The sequence below is a fragment of the Tenrec ecaudatus genome, chromosome 18 (genome assembly GCF_050624435.1).
Source record: "Tenrec ecaudatus isolate mTenEca1 chromosome 18, mTenEca1.hap1, whole genome shotgun sequence".
NCBI lineage: Eukaryota > Metazoa > Chordata > Mammalia > Afrosoricida > Tenrecidae > Tenrec > Tenrec ecaudatus.
In genome coordinates, this window is record NC_134547.1 from 9,317,125 (window position 1) to 9,342,827 (window position 25,703).

General features: G+C 57.3%; 2 protein-coding genes across 2 annotated transcripts; both read right to left on the reverse strand.

Moving 5' to 3' along the window:
• Positions 1-4,561: 4,561 nt before the first annotated feature.
• CYTH2 (cytohesin 2) lies at positions 4,562-13,669 on the reverse strand. The gene is made up of 12 exons (XM_075536948.1): positions 13,460-13,669; positions 12,433-12,580; positions 12,283-12,349; positions 10,996-11,114; positions 10,308-10,388; positions 9,446-9,558; positions 9,133-9,281; positions 8,673-8,784; positions 5,368-5,444; positions 5,204-5,275; positions 4,952-5,106; positions 4,562-4,826 (listed from the first exon to the last, which is right to left on the reverse strand). The coding sequence occupies exons 1-12, from the start codon at positions 13,476-13,478 to the stop codon at positions 4,739-4,741; spliced, it is 1,200 nt and encodes a 399-aa protein (XP_075393063.1). The 5' UTR covers positions 13,479-13,669; the 3' UTR covers positions 4,562-4,738.
• A 3,930-nt stretch (positions 13,670-17,599) lies between these two features.
• Positions 17,600-21,306, reverse strand: KCNJ14 (potassium inwardly rectifying channel subfamily J member 14). Its single transcript, XM_075537442.1, has 2 exons — positions 20,593-21,306; positions 17,600-18,160 (listed from the first exon to the last, which is right to left on the reverse strand). The coding sequence occupies exons 1-2, from the start codon at positions 21,304-21,306 to the stop codon at positions 17,600-17,602; spliced, it is 1,275 nt and encodes a 424-aa protein (XP_075393557.1).
• Positions 21,307-25,703: the final 4,397 nt, after the last annotated feature.

Below are 25,703 nucleotides of genomic sequence, written 5' to 3' on the forward strand. Positions count from 1 at the left end.
ATTGCGTACTGCTTGGCGGTCTGGATCTGAGAAATGGGGTGGGGTGGAAGTGGAGGCAGACGAGAGGATGTTCTGGGAGGGATTTTTTCTGGGGAGCCGGTCACTGGATGCTAGACGCGGTGGCAATAACTCCCAAAACAGATGGCTGTAGGTGGAGAGGCCGAATCGGACCCAACTGCAGCTCTTTGAAAAAGCCTGACATTCATCACTGGGAGACCATGCGACCGAAGAAGGGAGGCCTGAGCTACACCAGGTTTCCCAGGACGAACTAGGGCAGAGCTCAGGCCTGAGAGTGAAGGGGAGGGCACAGGGAGAGGGACAGGTACTGGGCACCCCTTGGAAGGCCTCCCTGGGACTCTGAGCCCATCCACCCTAATTCCCTTTCTCTCTCTGCCTCTCCTGCCCTCAGGCCCCGTGGAGAACTGACGCCCCGAAGACCCGACCCCCCAGCACCCCCAGAAGAGGGGCTGAGACTAGAAACCTCTGTGGACGAAGGAGCCACTGCCACCCCCGCAGACTCCGCCTCCGGGGAGGTGCCCGAGGCAGGGCCCTCCCCACCCCCCACCATGTGCCAAATGGGAGGCCCCGGTCCCCCACCCCCCACCCCCCCAGAGGGCTCCCCTGAACCCCCGGATCCCCTTGGTGCCAAATGAGGCAGGAAGCCCCTGTTCCCCACTCACCCCTCTGGACAGCCACCCTTCTGAGAACCGAGTGGAACTCTGTGAGGCCCAGAGCCCGTGGGCACAGTCAATGCCTCCCTTTCCCCCCACCTCCCGGGGGCCCCACACCGGGAGACTGCAGGCTTTGGGGGCCTGGACTCCCCCATCTCACAAGCGAGTCTACCCTTCCCCTCCCCAGCCCTACCCCCTCCAAGGGACTTCGGGTCCAAACCTGCGCGTGGCATTTTCACATTATTTAAAAAAGACAAAACAACTTTTTTTGGAGGAACGGAGAGGGGCTGTGTGTGTTTGGGAGGGGCGATGGGAGGGGGGGACGGACACAGTGTGGTGCTTGCCCAGGAGAAGCCGGAACCTTCCAGAACATTCCATCCCCCTCCCCCAACCCCACAGCCTTGCTTGACAGATGGGACTGGAAAGTGGCCGTGAGGCCCAAGGACTTCACTCTGGTGTTTGCAGCCTGCGCTTTTTAAGTTCCAGAAGCAATGGGGGTGGGGGTGGAGCAGGGGTGTGGGTCGGGGCCCTTACTCCAGAGAGGGGTGCCACCACCTCACTGACTCTCAGAACAGAACCGGCCCTTCCTGCCTGGGGTGGCCCTGGCCTGATTGACCTACTTCTCCATCTAGCGGCTTCCCTCACCCCTCTCTCTACACCCATCCCTCCTTTTCTTCTCGGGGTCCCTGGGTGCCTCCCGATGGCTAAGGGCTAGATGATGAACCCCAGGTTAAGGGTTAAAACTCACGCAGCGATTGTCCCAACAGTAACACCTGCCCTGTCCGCGTGCTGTCTGAGAAGTTCACAGCCTTAAAAAGCCCCGTGACCTGGACCAGTGTCCAAGTTGTAGCTTCCTGCCTCACGCTGGCCCACTTTCGCCTCCCCTTTCCTTTCTGTCAGCATGGGTCTGTCTCCACGCAGGTCTTTCTGCTCAGCCTCTGCCTCTCTCCCTGGGAAGATCTATTTCTACTTCTTTGTCTGTCGGAGTCTCTCCCTGGCTCCGCTTGTCTCCTCTATGTCTCTCTCCGCTGGTTCCCCTCCTGGTCCTATTAGGTCTTTTCTGCCCTTTGTTTCCATCTGTCGCTGTCTTTGTAGGGATTGCTCCTGGCCTGTTCCTGCCTCCAGCTGCCCTCTCCCACTCCAAAGGGGTCTCTGATCTCTTGGCCTTGACTTGCCCCCCCCCCCAAAGATGCTACCAAGGGCATTTGCATATCCCAGGGAGACTCCCGCTCCCAAGGTCATTTGCATATCCCAGGGAGACTCCTGCTCCCAAGGTAATTTGCATATTCCAGGGAGGCTCCTGCTCCCAAGGCCATTTGCATATCCCAGGGAGACTCCTGCTCCCAAGGTCATTTGCATATTCCAGGGAGGCTCCTGCTAGCCCTGGTGGTGCTTGATCTGAGAGGTACCCCCTTGGGGTGGCTACAGGATGGGACCAGGCCAGGGAGGGGGTGTGGACTCCTGAGTCAGGGAGGGGCTCGGACTCCTGGGTGTAGGCGAGGAGGGAACTGAAAGTCAAGACTCTTCAGCCCTTATAGTGAAGAAGACCAGGAACGGGGGGGGGGGGCAATGTTGAGGGGGGCTGGAGTCTGGGGGTGCTATGAGCTAATGAGCAGAGGTCAGCTGTTCTAAACCTCCAGCCCCTCTGAGGATGAAAGGTGAGGCTGGCTACTTCTGTACAGATTTACAGTCTCGGAAACCCTATAGAGGGTGGGTTTGGCTGCGATTCTGAAGCCCTGGTGCCCCAGTGGCTCAGCAGCTTCCGGAAAGGTTGGCAGCTGGGATCCACTGAAGGCCTCTGAGGAAATAAAGGCCTGGTGACCTGCTCCGATAAAGACAGCAGCCCAGAGAGCCACCCGTCATGCGAGTCAGTTCTGTGGCGAGTACCCTCCGTTAAAGACCAGCTGCTTCCCTCTGAGCCAGTTTTCCTCATCTGGAAAATGTCCCTGTTTTTGCTTCCCCAGAGAATGACAGTCCTCACTTTTCTCCCTTGAGAAGTATTTTGTTCCGATTTATCACACGAGGATATCCAACAATGTGGCCTTCTGGGGCTGGGGTGGCAATTCCCTGAACCACTGGCAAGAGCCGGAAATTCCCTGCGTTTGGGAATGCCATTTCTCACCAGGGCCGGGGGTGGGTGGTGGTTGTAGGGAGTTGAAACAGGGCTGGGACCTTTTTTTCCCCAGTCTGCTAATTGAATCATGAGAAACGATGGCTCCCAGGAGACTACCTCTCTCTGTAGGGAGGCAGCCAGGCCGCAGAGCCTGTAGGGAATTGTAGTCCTCGCCTTGGAAAGTGGTCGCATGATTACTGCTGTGTGACCCTGCAGGCCCACAGGAGCCTTTGGGCAGAGGTGGGATGGGGATTCCGAATGTTGTTCGCTCCTAAGGACCTGTCGATTAGAGATGGGGCCCCTCCGAGAGGCAATTTTCAGGCAGGAACTATAATTTCCCGCAAGCCTCAGGGGCAGTAAGCGTCTTTTGCAGCCAGCTGTGGTTCTGCCCGTGGCCCACCGTGAGGAGTTACTACTTCGTGTCTCCATAGAGGAGCTCTTGGGATCAGTGAGCCCTTGTTCTCAGAAACACCGAGGATGCCCAGGCTGGAGGGCTAGGGGTGGCCAGGCCCAGAACAGGTAGCTCAGCAGAGTTCCCCCATCCCCACCCTACAAACTCCACCTTAATTAAAAAAAAAAAAAATCCTCCATCTTCATTACTTTTTTCCAAAAAGGGGTCAGACTGCGGCTATCTTTGGGATAAAGCACCCCCTGGGGAGAGTGAAGCTAAGACTTGAACTATATTTGAGGCCCTGCTCTGCTAGGAACTGTGAGGTTTCGTGAGGTGGAAGCAGAGATTGGGGGGAATAGATGGATGCAAGGCCACATGAGGAGGACCACAGAACCACGGAGTGAAGCGCTTTCCCCAAGACCCACGCAGAGACACCTTCTTGAACTGGGGCTCCAAAGCTCATGGAAGCAGCACTACACTGGGGAGAACGGCGTCAAGACGTCTTTCAAGCTCAAGAGTTAGGATGTCACAAGCCCAAGGCAGTTAGTTCCCATTGCCTGAGGCAAGTCAGAGTTGGACTCGGAAGTAGACCTGATGCGTCTGAATTGTGGCGTGGCGAAGAATACAATCGCACTGACAGCCTCCTCAGTCTTGGAAGTACAGCCAGCACGCTCCTTAGAGATAAGGATGGAGACGCCTCGTCTCCCGAGGGACCACAGGGGACCACAATGGGATGGACGGACAGTGGCTGGCCCAGGGCTGGTGGGTGTTGTTATACAGGGGTTGCTTTGATGGAGACGACCCTCTGGTTCCAGGGACACTAAAACCCCACCCCACCCACCCTGGCCATAGCCCCGGGGCTCCTCCATCACACCTCCACCCAAAGGCTCCTTCCTGACGCTCGCTTCACTTGTCCCTATGGAGCACCCCCATCGGCCTGCCTTCCCAAGACTGTGCCTCTTAATTCCAGTCACCAGGCCCTTTCCTCCTTCTGGGATTGAGGGGGTCACCTTCACGGAGACTGTCAGGGCTTTCTCCTGCTGGACGCCAAGCACCAGCCTCGAGGAAGCAGCCCAGCGCTCAAACTCGGCGCTACCAGGGCTCCTGGAAGGACTGCCAGGCCCTACAAAGTCACCCTGGAAGTAGAGGTCACCTTAGGTAGACCTGCTTTCTGAAGGCCTTCCTGGGAATGACGTTTTGAATGCGGAGCCATCCTCGGATTAAGCTGCCCAGCAACTGCCTGCCCACAGGCCCTGTGGGCCCCCGACCTCGACCCTGCACCAGGAACCAGCACAGGGAAGGGCATCTACAGGTGTCTGCGCCCAGCCAGTGCCCCAGCAACATGACCCTGAAAGCCCCAAGAAATGACGGGGTCACAGGCGCCAGTGGTTAAATAATTAATAAGATTACCAACAGTGTGTTAATTACAAAGAATGAGGGTGGGCAGCTAGAGGTGGTGAATTTTCCAAACGGGGAAACCAGGATCCGCAGCCCCGGGGCCCAGGGGTCCGGCCACCCAGGCGGGGCAGCTCCGAAATAAATAATGGAGTGGGGGGCGGGAAGTCAAGGCTGCTCCTGCTTTTTCTTGACGGAGATGCGCTTCTTCCGGGCCGCCAACATCTCATAGAAGGGGTCCACGCTCACAGCCGCCCTGTGAGGACATGTACCCCGGGATGAGGCTGGGCCCTCAGCCCCTCCTCCCTCAGCTAGGAGCCCACAAACTCAGCCCCCACCCCAACCCCCCGGACTCGGGAGTCCAGGCCTCCCGGGGCTCACTGGATGGACTTGATCCACTCGTCCTTCTCCTCCTGCGTGGGCGCCGAGATGCGGTAGACCATGTGGTTGCCCTCCACCACTCGCCCGTCCGCCTCCGTTTTGCAGGCTTTGATGAGCTGCCCCTTGTTGTTGGGGATATACAACTCAAAACAGTTCTGGGGAGAAGGGGAGACACAGGTGAGCACAGACAGGGGCTGAAGCCGCCCCTCCTCATGGCAGGGTGGGGGTGAGGGGAGGGGGAGACTTTCTTACGGGTTTCCGGGGATCGTCCACCTCTCGGATGCTCAGATTCTCCAGGGGGATGATTCCGCGGGGTTCCTTGTCCTAAAGCAGAAGGGGGGGACAATATTGAGTCACTGCCCCCCCCCCTGCAGCCCTTCCTCCCTCAGCCAGAGTCGAGCCATGGGGCAGCTCACTGTCGTGTACTCGAAGTAGTAGAGGCAGTTGTCCGTCAGGATGAACCAGCGGCGCTTCCACGTCTTCACCCGGCCCCCTGAAAAGGAAGGGGGGAGGGGGCCTGGGCTCAACTGGGGGGCAGGAGATAGATGGGGGAAAGGGCCGCTGGAAGGGGCGGGAGGCAAAGGGAGAGCAGGCATGGCGGGGCTGGGGAGAAGCCAGCATCGGGGAGACAGACAAGAGGCGGTAGGCCTGTGAAGGGCCCCTCCTTGGACTCCCCAGGCTGGATGTGGGATGCCTCATTGATTTTGGGGCCCACCCACCCTCCTCCCTGGGGGACAGAGCAGGCCCACCCTCCTCGGGAAAGCAGGTGGGCAGGGGGAGCAGCAGCGGGTACCTACCTCCTGGGGCAGGCAGCGAGAAAGCAGACAGGACCAGGCGGGCGCAGGAGGGGAGGCAGGAGGAGGGGCACCCCCAAGGGCCACAAGGCGACAGAGAGAGGGTGGCGAGGTGAGGAGCGTGCCGGGAACAGAGAGGGGCAGCCGGGTGAAGTGGAGCGGCCGAGAGGGAGGGCAGGAGGGAGAGAGAGGGAAGAAACCAGTTACAGCCGTGTGAGGCAGGCATGCCCAGACCCTCCCTCCCGCGGCCCGCGCAGCACAACACTCCAAGCAAGGACCCAGGAACGGGGCCTCCGTGAGTTTTTTGAGTCTCCCCCGACAAAAAAGTGGAGAGGACAACCTCTGTTCTCCCCCCTCCCCCATTCCTTGGCTGAGGTGGGTGTGCACGGGTCCTGGCTCAGTTCCAGTTCAAAGCTGTGTAGCCTGGGGACATGTCCACCCTCTGAACTCCTCTGAAAAGCTGGCTCTTTGGAGACCCCTTAGGCCCCCACTTTCCAGCTGCCAGTGGTCTGCTTGCTGGAACCGAGCCCTGGCAGGCTGCAACCGCCCAGCTTCCCTGGTGCCCCCACATTTCCCTGCCTGACCTCAGCATCTTATGGATGGACCCCCACTCGCCCACAGCCATCTCAGGGGCCCTGTGGCTTCCGGAGGACGCCAATCATTACAAAGGGGGTGACCAGACGGCCTCATCGTTCTCCCACGGAGCAGCCGGTGGGCTTCAACCACCAATCCCGTGACTGGCCAGCATGTACCCTGCTGCTCCAGCAGGGCTAAAAGTGGCCCGCCTGCCGGGGCTCAGTTCAGGAGCCTTCAGGGCAGTGGTGAAGCACCCGTGCTCACCACCAGGTCGGTGCTCTGAGCCCACCAGCTGCTCCTCAGCAGGAGGCGGTCATCAACTCAAAGGCAGTATTTTTTTTTTTTTTGAGAGGGAAGCAAGTTACTACGAGGTCAGCAGTACGAACCCACAAGGCACTATGAGGCAGAACAACGAAGCTGTCTGTTCCCTTAGTTCCAGAAACCATAGGGAGTTCTATTGAGTTCAACAACAGGGTGTCTTTGGAGTTAGATGTCCATCACCCCAGGAGCCCTGGTAGCATCATGGTCACCCGGTGGGCTGCTACTCGAAAGGTCAGCAGTTTGAACCCACCAGCCCGAACCACAGAGAAAGACCAGGCTTTCTACTCCCAGAAAGAGTTCGTCTGGGGAGCCCACAGGGGCCGTTCGACCCTGTCATGTAGGGTCACGGTAGTCAGCAGATTTGATTTCCGATGAGGGCTCATCTCTAGCTTCCCCTGATGCCAAAGGCCTTACTCAGCGACAACCTGTCACCAGAACCCCGGCCTCGCCAGCAGCACAGCGGTGGAAGCTGCACACCCCTGACAGCTTGGCGGCCAGTGTACATGGCCTTCTCTCTGGGTGCGACTGTGATTCGATGAGGTTTTAGCTCGAGAGTAAATGCTATAGCGTGGACTGACTCCTGGTGACCCATGCGTCATAGAACTGCACTTCCTACGGCTGTCCGTGGCCCAGTTCTCGGATGAAACAGAGGGGCAGAGCAGGACCAGAGGTGGGGGCTCAGTGTGAGAATCTTGAGACTGACCAGTGCTGATTCCCAGAAGGTAAATGTAACACTGCTGTCTATAGACGCCTAATGACCCTACAGAACAGAACCAAATGGCCCTATCGGGTCTCTGAGTCCGTTACGTCTTTAGGAAAGTGAGACAGCCTCTTTCTCCTGCAGAGTGGAGGGCGGGTTTGAACCAGCCTTTCTGGTCCTTGTTCACGGAAAACTTAAGTTAATAAGCGCCACCACCAAAATGAGCACCAGACACACAGAAAAGGAAGTGAGGCCCTTCCTGGAGCCCCCGCTTGGGCCGGATGTGTCCTCTGCCCCCCACAGAACCAGTCCCCACCAAAAGCAGCCACACCAGGTGTCACCCTGAAACTCCTCATGTAGCACCTGTCCCCAGGGTCCTCGTGGGAAGCCCCATCTAAGACCATCAGCCCATCCTGCCCCAGAGGCCCTGACTTCATCCGACTGCCGCGGACAGCTGGTCACAGCTCTTCAGTGCCTCTCCGGGTCCGCCTAGTCGGCCCACCAAGGGACGGTCCTGAAAGGCTGGAGCCAGGCATGTCCCAGGAGCCTGGGCTCCCTGCCCTCAGCCTGTAAGGAGCTCCCCACTTGACTGCAGTTAAACCACAAACCAAAGCCCTCTGCTGCCAGTGCGGTATAGGACAGAGAACTGCTCCCCAAGTTTCCGAGACGAAACCTTCTTAAGAAAGCTAACCTCGTCTCTGCCTCAGAGAAGCTGGGGGGTTTGCACTGCTGACTGCTCCATAACAGCCCACCTGTCAGTCACAGGCCCATCCCGAGCCTCTCAGCCAGGTGAGTGATTCCGCCCGCAACCAGGAGGCCTGGTGAGAAGTCAGTGCCCTGGGGGCGTCTGGGACAGGCTCCCTGGCGGGGGTTTTTGGTTTGGTCTAGGGATGGTTAGGAGAAGAGGTCACCATGCCACTGACCTGACGCTCAGGCCAGCAGGGTGTAGGGTCCTACACAGAGCCACACATGCCCTGGACCCTGGGGTGTGGCTGGGAAGATGGCAGGTGCCTACGTATCAGATCACGGCGAGGACCTCATGTGGGTTCTTCTATAGCTGCAACTGGAAGCTTCAGAGAGAAGCCTCCCCACCTCACAGGCACTGGGCCGCCTGGTCCCCACTGTGCCCTTGTGGCAAGGCCAGCGCCTGCCACTGAGGAGGGCCACCCTACACTGCCAGATGGCAGAAAGCCATTGGAAAACACCCCAAGAAGCCCCTCTTTGACTCAGCGGGTCAGAGGAGGAGATGGAGGTTCAGAGAGGGTGCATCACTGGCCTCAGGTCACACAGCAGGGGGACACCAGGTCAGGGGGCGGTGGCAGGGCCGTACCCAGCTTGAGGAGCCAGCCCTCACGGTCCGGGTTGAAGAAGGTGTGCGTCAGGTCGTTCCCGTCGTCTTCAGGAATCTTAAACGGCTCGTTCCGGATGCTGTCATAGAGGTTCTGCGGGGGGTGGGGGGGTGGGGGTGTGTGTGTGTGAGTGAGCTACTCACGGCCCGGGGACCCTCCCAGGGCTACTGGGGATGGGAGTGGGGCATATGGAGACCCTGGGGAAGAGGAGAGGAGGGAAAGGCATGAAGGGCGTTGGGTACCAGGAACAGGAAGATAGACAACGGGGTGAGGCAGAGCGCGTGGGGGCACAGAGACAGACAGACAGACAGAGACGAGAGTGAGCCATCCATGGGGGTTAGGCTGCAAACTGGCCCTGAGGGTGATGGGAGGTTCTGTGGGGGACAGACTGTTACTCAGAGGGGGTGCGGGGGGTGAAGGCTGAGGGAAGGGGATACTGACCCTGAGCAGCTCCTCAGGTAGGTCCCCGCCCTCGTTGATGCCCCGGTTCATAGCCACGAAGCGCTCCAGGCCAGGCTTGTCGCGCACGTTGGGGTTGTGGAGGCTGGTGTTCAGCATGATGACGGCAAAGGACAGCACGTAGCACGTGTCTGCGCCACACAGGGTAGGGCTGATGCGACCGGACCCATGGACCAGGCCTCCAGCCCCGCTCTCCCCAGGCCCCAGGAGTCCTGGTTCCCAGGTCCCTGAGGAGGCCAGGACTCTGACCCCCCTGCCCCTCCTCTCTCCTGGACCCCAAGGCCCAGGACCCTACCTGTGGACTGGAAGACCCCAGGGTTGCACAGGCAGTATCTCTGAGCAAAGGCCTCCATCATCCGATCGATTTTCTGGGCCTCTCCGGGGAGCCGGAAACTCCATAAAAATTGCCTGGGTTGGGGCGGGTGGAAGGAGGGGATGAGGGCTGTGAGCCCAAGGCTAATGCACCCCTTCCCCCGCTAAGTCCCTGCTTTGGAATGGGCCAGTAAGAGCCCCAAATCTCTGGGAAGAAATGATTGAAATCTCTTAGCCACACCAACTGTTTCGGGGACAGAGGCACATGATCTAATCGGACCAATGAGCACTGGCCCTGGGACAAGTGATGAATCTATTAGGAAACTGAGGGGCCCTGGGGACACCACGGTTAGGTGCTTGGCTACGACCTGAGGTCAGCACCTGGAAGCCCCCAGACACTGCAGGAGAAAGAAAGGGCAGTCTGCCTCTGAAAGGATGCTGCCTTGGAACCTCAGAGGCCAGTCCAGCTCTGTCCCATCTGGTCACTGTGAACTGGAACTGATGACAACAACAGGTGCAGGGTCTCCTTTTCATAAAGAAACACAGTCTCTCTCTCTCTTGCTTTTGTTGGCAAGGTTTTTAAGCCACTAGGTCCTTGCCAGGGGCTTATGTTTAAGTGAGAGGAGAACCTACAAAGGGCAATACCAACATAGCTGCGGGCACAACCAAGAAACGAAAGGACAGACTGACCTAATACTACCCGAGCGCCTGGATACAGCTCTGCCTAAGGAGGTCCTCCCTGTGAGGCAATCGATTTCCTACAGCGCTTTACTTTCGGCAGGGCTCATCACTAAGAAAGCCCCGTAGGGCGCCCTCTGGCCATCCCTGGCCTCCATCCCGCTCACCTGAGCGCCTGCACCAAGTTGAGGTCGGTGAACTCGTGCAGGTCCACGAAGGCGTGCAGCACCGCCAGGTTCAGCTCTTCCCTGGGAGGACAGGGGAGGCATGGTCAGGAACCACTGTGGGGAGGCCAGTCTGCTGGGCATCCTGGAGGTCTCCCTGGCTACAGGGGAAACTTGTAGGCTGGCACCCACTCCCGGGCCTGGGCGCTCATACCCGCTCCTGGGAGCATCACAGCCTGGGCTGACAACTGGGGGAACGGCAAGAAGCATTCCCTCCATCCCCCACCAGCTCTCAGATGACCCCTCCCAACCCCCAACTCCCCTGATGCCCAGACACTCACCACCTACTCAGACATCCACACAGATACCACACCCCCCAGATGTCCAGGTGCGTGCACCACAAAGGCTCACGGAGGCCCGCACACCTCAGATGTATGGACGACCTACATGCCCGGACATCCACAGACAGTCCCCATGGGCCTGTGTCCAGGCCTATGTCGTCTAGACTTCCAGAGGGGGTCCACACTCCCCAGATGTCTGCAGCCCCATGCACGCCCATTTTCCCACCAGCCCCCAAGAGATCCCAGGCTCCCGCAAATACAGCCCGGGCTCTCCTGTCAGCGGGCCTGAGACCGTGTCGGTGGCAGAAGGTGTCTGAGGGCAGGGAGGACTGAGCAGGCTGCTCGCTCACCTTTCCCCCAGGTAGTCCCCGATGGCCGTCTTGTTGAGCCCCTCCCCCTTGTAGAGGAAGCGGGCGATTTCCTCAGGCGTGTTCTGGAGCAGCTCGTTCTCCACCAGGAACTGGATCCCCTGAGAGGTGGGTGCTGGGCTCAGGGCCACAGGCCAGAGAGCCGAGCCTCTCACCGCAGCCCACCCACCCCCACGCCCACCAGGGCAGGGCCAGGCAGGCTTCATTCTGAAACGGCTCCCCAAGTCCTACAACACCATTCTCTCGCCTCAGGGCCTGTGCACCTGCTGTTCCTTCTCAAATCCAGTCCTGTCGGTTGGGACCAGCCAGCCAGAAAATGAAAAACCAAACTCCCTGCCAGCAAATCGGTTCTGACTCACAGCAACCCTGCAGGACAGGGAAGAACTGCCCCCGTGGGTTTCCACGGCTATAACTCTTCCCCCCCAAAAAAACATTTTATGAGGAGCTAATTCAGACATCATACTATCCCACAGTTCAATCATACCCAGCAGTATTTTACAACCGCTCCCACCAAGACTGCTTAACTCTTTACAGGAGTACTTTAAAGCCTCATCTTGCTCCAGCAGGGCAACTGGTGGTGGCAAGCTGCTGAGCTTTGGGTCACAGCCCCACGCATAACCACTATGCCAGCAGGGCTCCAGCAGCTGGCCACGGGCACCATCAATGTTCTCTCAATGACCCACACTGGCTTGGGGCTGAGTTGGGGCTCCTGGAGCTCTCCCTCCCCAAGGCAGGAGGCCCCCAATTCTCACTAAATCCCATATGGGAGCTGCATCTGTGGACTCCCCGAGGGCAGAGCAAAGTCTAACCCCTCTCTGGGTCCCCAGCATTACCTAGCACAGGGCCTAGGCAGTCACAAGAATGGACGGGGAGTGAGTAAACGAATGGCTGTCTCTCCTCCACTTGGGGACGGCGTACGCATCCTGCCAATGGCCTGAACGTTCCTCCTCAAGAAGCCCTCCCTGTCGCACAGCCCCCCGCCCCCCCCCCCAGAGCATGGGTCACCCTTCCTTTGTGCGTGTCACTGTCCATGTCCCCTACCAGCTCTGAGCTCCTGAGTGACACCAGGATCTACAGAGGGGATGGGGACGTCCCTAGCAGGCAGCAAAGCACAAGCAAAGATCCAAGAGAGAGTAACTAATATATCTGTACCCAGGGGCCAGGACGGAGCCCACCCAGGGAGAGCAGACCTATAGCCATCAAACTTCTAGAACCTGGAGGGGCTGAGGAAGCCCCCATCAGGACCCCATCCCAGGTGGCCCTAAGTACCTTCTTGGGGTCCATGTTGAACTTCTTCCTCCCCATCGCCATCTTCCGGTTCCGCTGCAAGGTCTTACTGCAGGGACAGGGTGGCAGAGGGTTAATTAATCCTTGGGCAACCCTGTGCCCCAGCACCCCGTCTCTGGCCCCAGCCCTCACCTGCCCTCATTGGCCTCCAGACCCTCGACCTCGCTCATGGCCTCGCTCAGCTCCTCGCGCAGGCGCTGGATCTCCACCAGCAGCTCCTGCTTTCGACGCCGGATGTTCTCCAGCTCCATGCGCTCCTCTGGCGTCAGGTCCGGGGGTTCTGGGGAAAGGCAACAAGGTGAGAGGTCAAGCTGGGGACTGGGGGGTGGGGAAGGGTCAGGCTGGAAGGTGTGGGGGCCAGGATGGTCGTCGGGGACTTCTATGCCTCCCAGAAGTCGGGGTTAGGGTTCCTCTGTCCATGCAGTGTGGGGAGGGGGGTGCGGGATTGACTCAGAGGTCGGGAACTTGGGGTCAGGACTCCTGAGTTCTGCAGCATGGGAATCTCAACTCTTTAGGTTTGGGGCGGAAAAACCTGGAATCGGTGAACTTTTGAGCCCATTACTTGTGAAGGGGCTCAGGCCTTGGCTTCCCGGCTCCATTACAGGCGAAGGAGCTGGGGGCCTGGGCTCCTGGGTGCTGTGTTAAGACGGGGGTGGGGTGGGGGGTGGAGCTGGGAGTCTGGCTTCCGGGGTGCAGAAGTAACTAGGCAGGGGACGCTAATGACAGCCTGTGAAACTTGGGCCAGGGGGGCGGGGCATCCACGGCCTCCGCCCCCGCCTTAGCGGGGCCTCGGGGGCCCCCAAGATCTCTGCGCTGCCCGAGCGGCCCGCCGCCCCCGGCAGCCCCCCTCTGCTCGCTCCCGGAAGGCACTGGGCTGGCCCGGGCCCTCCGGCTGGGGTGATTCCGACCCGGGCTCCCCTCCGCCGCTCCATCCCGCCCCCCTCCCACCGCCACCGGAAACAGGCTCGGCCCAAACAATGGCCTGGAACGCCCCGCTCCCGGGCCCCGCCGGAAGCCCGGCCCGCGCCCCACAAAGGCGAGCCGTCGACGGGCCGGGCGTCCCCGCGGGGCGCGCGCCTGAGGGGAACGTCGGCGGCCGAACGTTGGAGACGAAACGTTCCAGCGGCTTCCCCGCCGGCCCCGCCCCTCCGCGACCTACCATAGACACCGTCCTCCATGGCGGCGAGGAAGGCCCGCGGGGAGTCCGGGGCGGTCCCGCCGGTCGGGCCTGGATCCGCGCTGGCCCGCGGGCTCGGGTGAGCCCGCTCAAACGCCCCGGGAGCCACCGCCGCCTCCTCAGCGCCAGTCCTCAGCGCTGAAAAGACTCTCCTTTCGCCTCCCGACCGCCCCGCCAGTAGGGACCGCCCCTCGTCTTGACACCGTCCAATCCCCGGCGAGCCCCCTCATCTGCCACGCCCCCGAAGCAGAAAACCTGTCCTCCAGAGCCAATGGGTGCACAGGAGATAGACAGCGGCCTGTCGGGCCCGCGGTAGATGGTCAGTGCAGCCAATCGGAGGGCGGACTGGGCACGAGGCCCCGCCTCCGGAACAAAAGAAAGCGCTCGGCCAGACCACCCGCCAATGAGAGACCTCAATAGGAGTTGTGTGGAGGTGGGACTAATCGCGGGCCGAGAGAAGTGCGCCTGCGCACATGCTCCTCCAGGGGAGGCGAGGAGACCAACTCAATGGAGCGCCGCCCCTAGTTACCGGGCGGCGGGACTTTGTGAATCCTGTTGCCAGGGGGCGTGGCCGCAACTGTCACTCGTTTCGAGGATCCGCACCCCCTAAGCTGACCAAGTTGGCTTTGACGGCAGCGGTTGCCAGGCAACCTGGAGCCATTTTGGCTCCCCATTCTGTTGGCTTAAGTACCGTGGGGTACTTTGGGTTGCTTCCCCGCCCCTCCGTTTTGTAAACCTCACTCCAGCCTGTCTAGCTCAGGCTCTTCTTTGTACGTACTTGGCACCTGCCCTGGAGAATGGAGCCAAAGACCAAGCCCACTGCCAGATTCCGACTCATAGCGACGCTACCTATAAGGAGTTTTCAAAGCTGTACATCTTTGCGAGAGAGAGCACACCACCCCATCCTTCACCAGTGCAGCAGCTGTGGCGTTTAAACCTCCGACCTTGGGATCAGCTTAGCAGCCGGACCCTTTTACCGCAGCGCCACACGTCACTCAAAACTCACTGCCGTGAAGTTGATTTCCAACTCACAGTGACCCTGGAGGACAGGGTAGACCCGCGCCTCCGGTCTTCCCACGTGGAACTCACTGCCCAGTCAACAGCAAATTCGGCCTCCGTGGGGAACCACTTGGCCCCCTAGCCCCGCCCTCATCTGAAGCTCCTCCCCCCTCAAATGCCTCCACTCAGCTCTGCCTCCTCCACTATCTAAGGTCCACCTCCTCTTCCCGACAAGTCGCTCTGCTGACCCTAAACATCACTCCCCTTTCCGCACATCCTCCTGACCCCTTTGACGCCGCATCCCTCCCAGAGCCCTTTCTCTCTGGTTCCTCCATCCTCCCATCCTCGGCCCCTTTGCAAATCCTCCCTCCCTCTTACAAAGCCACCCAGAAGTCCTCGCCTCTCCTTCCCTGCTGAGGAAGCAAGTGCAGAGGCCCAAGATAAGGAACCTGGGCTCAGGTCGCTTATTGCGGCTGCGCAGGGGAAAGGTTGGCGGGGAGCGGTTCAGGCATTCCACCCTCGTTGTTCCTGAACTGGGCAGGTGGGGGATAGATCTGAGGCCAGGCCCTACTTAATGAGGGATTAGACACAGAGCTTTCTAATCCTGGTGACCTTTAGGAGATGCTCAAGGCCTGCCCCTCTCCACAGGAGAGTCAAGTGGTACCAGCCCTACCCCCACCTCTCGCACTCCAAGCAGTACCCTCTCTATCCCTCACCTCCATCTCACCCCCACGCTTCCCCACAACCTGGGTGTGTGTGTGTTGTACTCCCATGCCCACCCCCCACCCCCCCCCCCCCCCCGGCCCCTACAATAGACACCCTGGGATGGGAGGGGAAGCTAGCTAATTAATCCCATCCGGTCATTAGTGGGGATTCTGAAGGATAAAGGGGAGTTGGGGACACCAGTGGGGGAAGGGGTGTCCTGGGTTGATGCGGCATCCAGCAAGCTGGTGGCAATGGCAGTGTGCAGGAACATGTCCTCTCTCCTGGCGCTGGCTCCCGCTGCGGCTGGCTCCCAGCCCGTGGGGTACTTAGGTAGATGAGAACATGGGCCAGGGACCAGGTGTGAGGGCCCATGTCCCAGAACCACAACCAAAGACACACCCACCGGGGCTACCAGTTCTTTAATTTGGAGGAGGGAGGCGGTGCGGGGAAACAGCTGTCACCCCCCAAACACAGTCCCCCGCAGTAGTACAGCCCACCGCATTCTGAACTTGCCCCTCCTAAGCCGGCCCCCTGAGCTGAGCCGCAGAGGAGGAGACCTGGCCCGGGGCCACAGTGTCCACTGCCTGTTCCATGACTCAGAGAGGCTTAGCGCAAAACCAGGTTTTGGACCGTCCCCCTTCCCAGCTACCAGCCGGGTGTACCAGTGCCTGGCAGAACTTGGAAGCCCTCAAGACCCTCGCCTCCACCACCACCACCACCACCACCACACACACACCCCTCATCTTGCTGGGAAAACTCTCAGAGGTCTTCAGGTTCCAACACCCCACTCTCCAGATGGGGAAACTGAGGTCAAGAGAGGGAGTAATTTTCCCAAGGTCACACAGTAAGTTCGCACAGATGCAAAGCTCTTTTGCCTTCTTGGCCAGGACTCATTCCTGTGAGCTCCAGTTTTATGTCTAACCCTACTGGAGGATCCTAAGGTGGGGGAGAGGGGAGGCTAAAAGAGATACCTGTATTTATATAGATATGATACATATATGTGTAACCATCTTTAAGAAATAGATACATGTAACCAGTTATAGGATTCAAGAGCATTCATGACTCGGTCGTCACAGACCTCCCCTTCTCCCTTGTCCACTAAGAATCCCCCATTGACCTAGAGGATTGGATTGGGGCCCTCCCTTTCCTGGGTCACTGGGAAATGTCGCTTCTCCAATCCTGAGTTGTCCTGCTTTAAAAAAAAAAATCATCAGGCGTCCCATCTGGAGGCGATTTGAACTTCTCGGCTTTGGTGAGTCAACAGCTCTGGATCCCTGGCGCCTTTGACTACTTTTGGCATCACAGAACCCCAAGGAAGTTGGTACTAGCCACCCCTCCACCAGAATCCTGAGATCCTCAGCTCACGTGGGCAGAGTGGAACCAGCGAACCGCAAAGACATCTAGACCTGCCACTCCTTCTCTTGACTCTGCGATGGATGGAGGACCACCGGATCCTCATTCTTTGGGGCATTCCAGAATGGCACTTTTTTTTTTGGAGGTGGGTTGGTTTCCCCCCAACTTCCCGGGGATCATTCAGAAGCACTGGCTACCTTCTTGGATGGGGTGAATATTCAGTAGTCCGTGAATGGTCTCGCTTTCAAGAGTATCAAGAACTTGGGATTTCCAGTCCTGCGAGACACACACCCAGTCCCTCATTACTTTGGGCACTCCAGAGACAGAACACTTTCATGGCAGGGATGGTTCAACTCCCGAGGTCAAATCTGGTCTCCAAATGCCAGCGCTTGCCTCTGTGGGCAATCAGGACTCCCAGACTCTCAACGCTTGGGCTTTCTGGAACCGCGGGATCTTTCCTTGACCTGCAGACCTCAGTCCTTACCGTTGGCCAATCGAGATGGGTATGAGTACTCGTGGCAATTCAATAGCCACCTCTCTTTGAGGGATCGACCACCAATGGGCTGGCTCCCCAGTTGGGTGAGTCCCTCAACTCTTAGGCCATTCCAGACCTACAGACCCCTGATCTCCTTTGTTTGAGAACTGACAGCTTCCTCCCCGTCAAGACGGACGAGTCCATGGATTCCAACCACCCAGGGAGAGCCGTGCAGAGGAATCTAGAACCACGAATCCTTTGCCTCTTGGGTCTTCCAGAATTCTGGAGCCGTTTGCCCTGGTGAGACGGGATGGTGGCGCGCTGTACAGAGTGGGTCTCCAGGGGGGCCATGGAATGCAGAGGGATTGAGGTCTAGTATGTCCCAGGATGAATCCACCAAGCAGGGCAGAATCTGCCCAGGAAATAATTTATCTAGGAGGCCTGTTGGCCTCGGGAAAACACCTGCCCCCATTACAAGAAAGGGCTCCAGCTCTCCAGCTTGAGACGTCTTTGAAGGGGGTGGGTGGGGGCATGGAGGGTGCCTCCGGCTCACATCTGGGACACAAGGTTAACGCCAGGGGTGAGACAACTCAGGGGCAGGCGGCCCCATCTTCCGCCTCCCCCCTGTCCTCCTCCTGTCCTTCCTCTTCCTCCTCTTCCTCCTGACAGTAGCTCAGGGCCAGTTCGTTCTCGTAACAAAATGCAGCCAGAGAGCCAGGGAAGCTCAGCTTGGGGCTGTGCGGTGATGCCCGCTCGGCCCGTTCATCCAACTCCTTGGCACTGCAGACCGGTGTCCCCGGCACTTCGTAAGTGCGATGGAAGTGGCGATAGTCCACCTCGTACTGGGAGCCACGCTGGAAGAGAACTGGCTCAAAACGATGGCCCCAGAGCAGCTCGCCGGGCAGGTAGGACGAACGGCACTGGGTGGTCATGGCCGTGGCCTCCACCATGCCCTCCAGAATGACCACCAGCTCGAAGTCGGCCCGGGCCAGCTCTGCGCGGCCAAACTCATACAGGGGACTGGCAGAGTCGATTTCGTGCACGATGGTGATGGGCGACACCAGGAATATGCGGTCGGTGCCACCGTCGAAGCCCACGTCCACGTCCTGGTGGTCCAACGGGATGTATTCACCCTCCGGGGTCACGCGGGGCTGCAGCAAAATAAATAAAAAAACAAAAGTAGTGGCCAAAGAGAGCCAAGTAGGGAGCAGAGAGAAAGACACAGAGAGAGAGACAGAGACAGAGAGAGAGAAGGACAAGGATAGAAGGGATGGAAGAGCAGGGAAAGGGGTGAGCAGAGACCACCAAGAAAGTGGGATGTGGAAACCAAGACCTGGGGGTGGGTGGTGGGGGTGCAGAGAGGCAGACAGAAATCCAGAGTGTGGGAAACTGACACTGAGGGAAATAGGATGAGGACTAGATCCCCTAACTTATCACAGAGGGAATCCCACAGTAGGAAAGTCCCCACTTTGGCAAGTTAGAGGTCAAGTCCAAGTACATGATCCTACTTTAAATATCATTCCCACAGATTCTCCCCTGAACAGCTACGCTGCCTAACAGTGAGCACATGGTTGATCCTATCTCTCTATAGAAGCAGACACGATCCTTTTGTTCTCTCTTCCCGCCGTGTCACCCAACCCCTCTTGTACTTTCCCCCAATGAAGGTGTTAGGTTTCCTCACCTGTGAGCTCAGGGACCTTCCTGTAAATACCACGCACCTTGTGATGCCCGTAACTACTGAAGATGTGTCTTAAGGCTTCTTGTAAATGTCCCAAGACAGTAAAGCTCACTCTCACTTCTCCAAGTTCCATGTGGTCCATCAAGAGGGGCTGACGTGAGCATCCTACCACAAAATGTGTCCGACTCCTTGATTTTATTCTCTGTCCTATCCTCTCTGACTTTACTGTGATCTTCATCTATCATCACTGTACTATTTATTGCGCCTTCTGGCCCTTGGGTTGTTGGAGGCTGGTTTCCTCTGACACCAGAGGGGTGGGGTGGTGTCCCAGAGAGAGACAGTGATAGAAACTCAAAGAGAGGAGAGGAGAATCTCGGAGAGAGATGGGGACAGAGACCCAGTGAGAGAGAAAGAGGGAGAGGCAGGGAGAAGAGGACAAAGACCCAAGGGGGTGGCAGGGAATGTGGCAACTTGAAGATAAAGAAAGTAGGGCAAAGACTCAGAGGGGACTTGGGGGTGGAAACCCAAAGAGCCAAGAGACAGCAAAGGACAGAGTGGTGTGGACATAGGGCAAAAAGGAGTCAGAATAACAGCAATGGAATCAGAGACCTGGACAATGAGGATGGAATCAAGCAGGTGGCTGGAGAAGGGGTAGAAGTAGATTAAAAAGGTGTTAATGTATGATCCAAAAAGAAATGAACCAGGTAACAAAAGGGAGGGGAGGAGGGAGTTAAGACAATCTCTGTCCAAGCACTCCTTCCTCTAATACCGGCTTGGGTGATTCCCAAAACAACAAACTACGCTAACTGCCATTGAATTGATTTGTGGTTTCTACCCTTCTAGTTTCTTCCATCCCCTACCTCCCAACAAACACACCACTAGGAGCTTGATGTCTCTTTCAGACCCTGGTAGCTGATCAGGAGACAGGATGGGGTACTCGTTCTCTTCCCAGGGTCTCTAGAAACCACCAGGGGCTGCTGTGAGTTGTAGTTCCTACCACCACTCTAGCGTGCCCCCCCCCCACCTTCACCACTTCAGTCCAGCCTTGGTGGATGGTTCTCAAGTGTCTTTACCTAGTTACAGGGAGCTGCTGTCATTTATTGGGCACGGAGGGCCGTTTGACCACCATTCTAAGGGCCCTTCTGAGGGTACTGAAGGGAGTCGCTATCTTGGGACTAATGGGATAGGTCGTTAGTTGCCTTTGCGAACTCAATCACTCCTAAACTCAACACGGTTCTCTGGGACGAAGCTGGTGGGAGAGGAATGGGGTCACTGACCTGGGACAGGCAGTCTCCCGTGAACGGGGCACGGCCTGCAAGGCCCCAGAAGCCGTGAAGAAAGGTACACAGCTGTCCAGTTATGAGCTGCTCCCCATCCTTCACACTCTTACCTCCCACAACCCCACAGGGGTCCTCACGCCAGAGGCGACAGTGGGCACTGGGAATGGTGTGCATGAGTCCTCAAAGAGCCACAGAGACCCACCACCCACCAAATAACATCGCTCCCCAGTCTACCCTATCTGGGCACTTGCTCCTCAAGACTTCTGGAAATTGTAGCTCAGCACCTTTAGAGAGGCATGATCTGGACTACATTTCCCAAGATCCCTTAGGAGCTCATCCTTAACCCACAAGACACTCTTTATGTCCTCAAATCTGTTTCTCTCCAGGGCTCCAGAAAGAGCTGGTGGCAGACGCCCTGCCTCGGGTTGACATCTCCTACAACTCCTCAGGGGGACCACGCTCAGTCCACAAGGGTGCCCTGCTCCCCCGAGGGATGCTGGGAATTGTAGTCCCGCGCTTTCCGGGGGCCCACGCCAGCCTTACACGGAAACGTACGTCTCCCACAATCCTTCGGGGCTCACCCTCCCAACTTCCGGGGCGGGGCGGGCGCCGGAAGCTCGCTCACCTGGAGCAGCTGGGCCCGCACGTGGGCTTCCACGAGGTGGCTGCGGCGCAGGTTGCCCACGCGCCACATGAGGCAGAGGCGATGGTCGCGCAGCGCCACGACGGCGTTCTCGCTGAAGACGAGCGTCTCGTTGCGCTTCTTGGGCTTGGCCATCTTGGCCATGACGGCGCCCACGACGAAGGCGTCGAGCACGCAGCCGGCGATGCACTGCAGCACCACCGCGGCCACGGCGGCCGGGCACTCCTCGGTGACGCTGCGCACGCCGTAGCCGATGGACGTCTGCGTCTCCAGCGCGAAGAGGAAGGCGGCCAGGAAGCTGGCCACCTGCGAGAAGCAGGGCGCGGGCGGCGGCGGCGCGGCCAGGTCGCCGTGCAGGGAGGCGATGAGCCAGAAGGCCAGGCCGAAGAGCAGCCAGGAGGCGAGGAAGGAACAGGAGAAGAAGAGGCACATCCAGCGCCAGCGCACGTCCACGCACGTGGTGAACAGGTCGCTCAGGTAGCGCGCGCCCTGGCCGCCCAGGTTCACGAAGCGCACGTTGCAGTGACCGTCCTTCTTGACAAAGCGACCCCGGCGCCGACCCCCCACCGGGGACGCTGCGGGCGCCCACCCGTTGCGGCACAGCCCCGGTTGCTCGGCCGCCTCCTCATCGCCGGGCCGGCTGTCCCCAGACTCCAGGGCGCCGCTCAGGCGGCGCAGGGCCCTGGCCAGGCCCATTGGGCGGGGGGACCCCCTCCACTTGGCCTAGTGGGGGGCGGCCGCCCGGCAGGGGAACCTGCAGGGGAAGAATCAGGCAGGGTCGTCAGAGGTGCGCGCGCCCATTGGCCAGATGGGGTCCTGGGACTACAGCAGCTTCAGAAGCAGGAGGAATAGTAAACGCAGACCCTGCGCCTTGGCAGCCCGGCAGGACCAGGGTAGAACTGTCCCCCAGGGATTGTCAGGCTTCAGCTCTTTAGGGAAACCAATGACCTCATCTCACAGACCTGCTTATGGCTTTGAACTGCTGACCCTTCCATCCATAATGGAGCACTTTACTCCCTCTACCACCAGGGGGCCTTTTTGTCTCACCTGGGTTGGCCTCAGTAAGAATGCACCCCCAAAACCAGGGGTGCACAATGCATCGATCGCCATCTACTAGTCGATCGCAAATGTAGTGTGGGTAGATCACATGGCTTTAAAAATAGCCTATCATCAATCCCTTCACTTCACGGATCTGCAGCACAGCCAATCAGATGCAGTCTTAGGTGTCAAACGCATGCGCAAACAACTGCGCTAAGTGCAGCAGAACTGACAAGCTAAATTATCGCCAATTTTTAGACCTTGTTTTTTTTCCTCTTCAACGTAGAAAGGGCATTAAAATGAGCGGAGGAGCTGGACCAAGTAAGAAGACAAAAACGTATCACTTTCATACGGAGTGGGAGATGTTGACACTACAAGCCGACAATCAGCTGAAGTCCATGTGCATGAACAGTTCTGGAACTTACTCGCAGAGGGAAAGTACCCAAACATGAGAAAATGTGCTACCTCCTTGACTGCCTTATTCGGCTCTACTTATTTATGTGAGTCAGCCTTTTCCCACATAAGGATCATGAAGTCCAAGTACCAGTCCACCATGACTGACGATCATTTGGAAGTGTGCTTGAGGCTGGCTGTTCAGACTAGGCATCCCTGGCTCATTCCATTCTGTGCAAGTCATCAGAGTAAACTCAGGTCATGACAAAAAATACACCTAGTTCATTGTGTTGTGTTGTGCAATATGGACTCATGCAGTTATGCAAGGTATATAAACATACACTGTACGTATAAAGAACTATCTGCATTTATGAATAAATGTAATAAATATGCTTTGCATTTTTGTGGTTGGTAGGTCATTTTGACTTGATCATTTGATAAGTAGCTCGCATGCAGAAAAAGTGTGGGCACCCCTGCCCAAAACCAAAGCTGCTCCCTGATCAAGTCAACGTTGACGCAAAGCAGTCCTCTACAGGGTGTCCACGACTGTACATCCTTCCTGGGGCAGCCAGCCTCCTCCTCCTCCCAAGGAGGGGCTGGTAGATTTGAACCACAGAGCTTGCAGTTAGCAGCCCTGTGCCTAACCCACCAGGACTCTCAAAATAACACCATCGCAAGCTCCATAGCACTCGTGGCAGAAGAAGGTTGGGTTGTGCCTGGCACGGTTCAGGTGTCCCCGGGTCTTCCCAGGAACGCACTCGGCTGCTAACCGAAAAGGGGGAGCCGGCATCTCCAGAGAGGCACCTTGGAAGAAAGACCCGGTGTTCTGTTTCTGATTGAAAAACAGTGGAGCCCAGTCCAGTGCTTCCACACGTGGCGTCACCAGGAGTCACAAGTGGACCCCCTGACAACTGTTTGAGGCATGATTCCAAGTACTTTGCACAGAGTTTGTCCTCATCCAGGTAATCCGTTCTGTTGCTCAGCCCCAGAGGAAACACACAGAAAGTGTAGGTAACTTGCCTGAAGCCACAGCTCAAGGCAGCTGCGACTCGAGTGACAAAAGGCTAGCCGGAGAGTTTGTCCTCACCAATGAGGGCCACCCTGCCACTCAGCATGGAGGCAGGAAGCCAGGCTCTGGCTGGTGAGTATTTAAAAGTGGGCAGGGAGAATATAAAGCAACAGGCTAGACGGCGGAGTCAGGTGAAATGGAAGTCGTCCACCAGAGGTAGAAGAACAATCAAGGAACGGGTAAAAGGTCACCCCTTAAGGGGGTTCGATGAATTGTTCCAACTGATGAATAACAGGTTGTTGACCTGAAATGGAAACCCCCACCTCATCGACAGTGAAACATTGAAAACAGGCGTGCGTGGAATGGACAAGCCCCCCCCCAAAAGGGATGAGGGTGCAGGGACAAGTGACCCAAGACGACACTGTTCCAAACTGGGGCTTCAAAGACACAACCAGAAAGTGAGAAGACAACCAGCGGGTGGGGGAAGGCAGATGCGAGTTATATACCCAGTAAGAGCCTTGGTGTGTAGAGCATATGACCACGCATGACGCACAGCCCACCTGGGATGCAATAATGGCTTGAAGACACAATGTGCAGAGACCTCTCTTGGAAGAAACGAGATGCATGGCCACGAAGCCCCTGACAAAGATGCTTGCTATCATCAGGCCTTAGGGAAAGGAGGTCAAAACCACAAGGAGGTACCACCTCACGCCCACTGCCCGCGAGGTCACGCCAATTCCTGTTTGTTTGTTCGTTTCCAGTCCCAGTTCTTAATTGTGACTCGATAGGATGCAGTACAATTGCCCTGCAGGAAATGTTTTTTGAGAAGGATGAGGGCAACAAATGTACAAATGTGCTTGACACAATGGACGGATGGATGGTTTGTGATAAGAGTTAGACAAGCCCCCAGTAAAATGATTTAAAAAAAAAAAAAAAGAATTGCTCTGCAGGGTCTCTGAGGCTGCCCACTTGCACGTTACCAGACAGCCTCCCTAGACTTCTGAGGAGTGGCTGGTGAACTTGAACCACTGGCCTGGAGGTCAGCCAAACTCACGGTGTCACCAGGGCTCTTTCACCCGGACTAGGGCAATCATAATTAACACATGATGTGTGTTGGCGAGGGTGTGTCCATGTTGGCATCCTCCTCCCCTGCTGATGGGGATCTTAATGTGGTGCAGCTGCTGTGGGCAGCAGTCTCATAAGAATTCAATCCTAGAGTTAGCGCGTTGTTGGTGTTGTGTGATGCTGTTGAGTCACTTTTCAACTCCTGACCACCCCCATGTGACACAGAACTGCCCCAGAGGGTGGCCTAGGCTATAAATCTTCACAGGAGCAGGTCACCTGGTCTTTTCCACCCAGAGCCTCCCAAGCTTGTGATTAGGAGCCAAATTAACTTAATTGTTGGACCATCCGGGCTCCTTAGATTTGCCATAGGACCTAGCAATTCCACTGTTCGGTGTGTACCCCAAAGAAAGGAAAGAATACACCCACACAGTAACATGACAGTATGATTTCACAATAGCAGAAAGGTGGAAACAACCCAAAGGCCCGTCTTCTGAGTGGGTTAAAGGCGGTAATAACCGAGTAGATGCCTCTGAATAGAAGTAGAATATGGTCTGATATCCTGCTGGGAGAAGAGCCCCTCCGGTAGGAAGGCACTCAAAAATACAACCGGGGGAGAGCTGCCTCCTCACAGTGAGAGTCCACCCTAATGGCGTGGATGGAGTAAGGCCTGTGGCACTGGTATCTGCCGATGTGACACGGCTCAAGATGAGAAGAAACAGCGGCAAACATGCATTAGCAATCGCCACGTGGGCTGGAGGAAGGATGAGCCTAGGACACTTAGAACTCATCAAAACCAAAAGGGAGCAAATGCGTTAAGACGATCGATCGGTTCAACTCTTATTCAAAGGTAAGCACTAGCCCCTGGTGCCATAGGTGAAGACGTTGATGATTTGTCACCAACTTCAGCCTGTAATTGATCGAGCACGCCATCGAGATGCATTGGTAATTACCAGTTGTGGCAGTGAGATTTTAAGTCAACCTGCACCTGTGTGACGGTGTCTGGCTGGAGTGCGATCTGTCCAGTGACCTTTTCTAGGAGAGAGACAGTGAGAATGTCTCTTTCCTCTTTTGCCCCTCACCTTCATCCTGGCTGGAACTCTTGTCTACCTCCACGGGCCATTGATCCTGGGAGCTATCCCCCAAGCTGTTGGTGCCCTGCTGTATTCACCCCAATCTTGGATCCACAGGACTCTAAGCCCACCCACCTATGACCTCCCTGCATCCTGCTTCATTTTTCTGCTTCATTGGCCTTTGGCTACGTGAGACTGAAGAGGGTTTTGGCTAGCATCCGGCACTCGGAGTTAGCACGTGATGAAGGACCAGGGTTGCTGAAGGAAGATACGCTGCACTAAAGGCATTGGTGAAAAGTAAGCTCCAAGAACGGATAGCAGACCAACGGAGGAGATGTTTCAACCAGTGGGAGTCATTGCTGTGAAAGAGGAAGACAGCTTCTTGGGCCAGGAACTGGAAGAGATCCCAGTATCCGCCCATTTGAAAGAGAGGTGATTCAATGACCAGAAATGAGTGAACAAAATCATTACCATCCCACGCAAGTACGTTTGCCGACAACCGGTCCAAAACCGTTGCA

Coding starts and splice junctions, on each gene's coding strand:
- CYTH2 (XM_075536948.1), bottom strand. Junction 8,785..9,132: donor TACCTGAGGAGCTGCTCAGG/GTCAGTATCCCC, acceptor CACCCCCCGCAG/AACCTCTATGACAGCATCCG. Junction 4,827..4,951: donor GAGTGGATCAAGTCCATCCA/GTGAGCCCCGGG, acceptor ATGTCCTCACAG/GGCGGCTGTGAGCGTGGACC.
- KCNJ14 (XM_075537442.1), bottom strand. CDS start 21,306: ATGGGCCTGGCCAGGGCCCTGCGCCGCCTGAGCGGCGCCCTGGAGTCT. Junction 18,161..20,592: donor TGCGGGCCCAGCTGCTCCAG/GTGAGCGAGCTT, acceptor ATTTTGCTGCAG/CCCCGCGTGACCCCGGAGGG.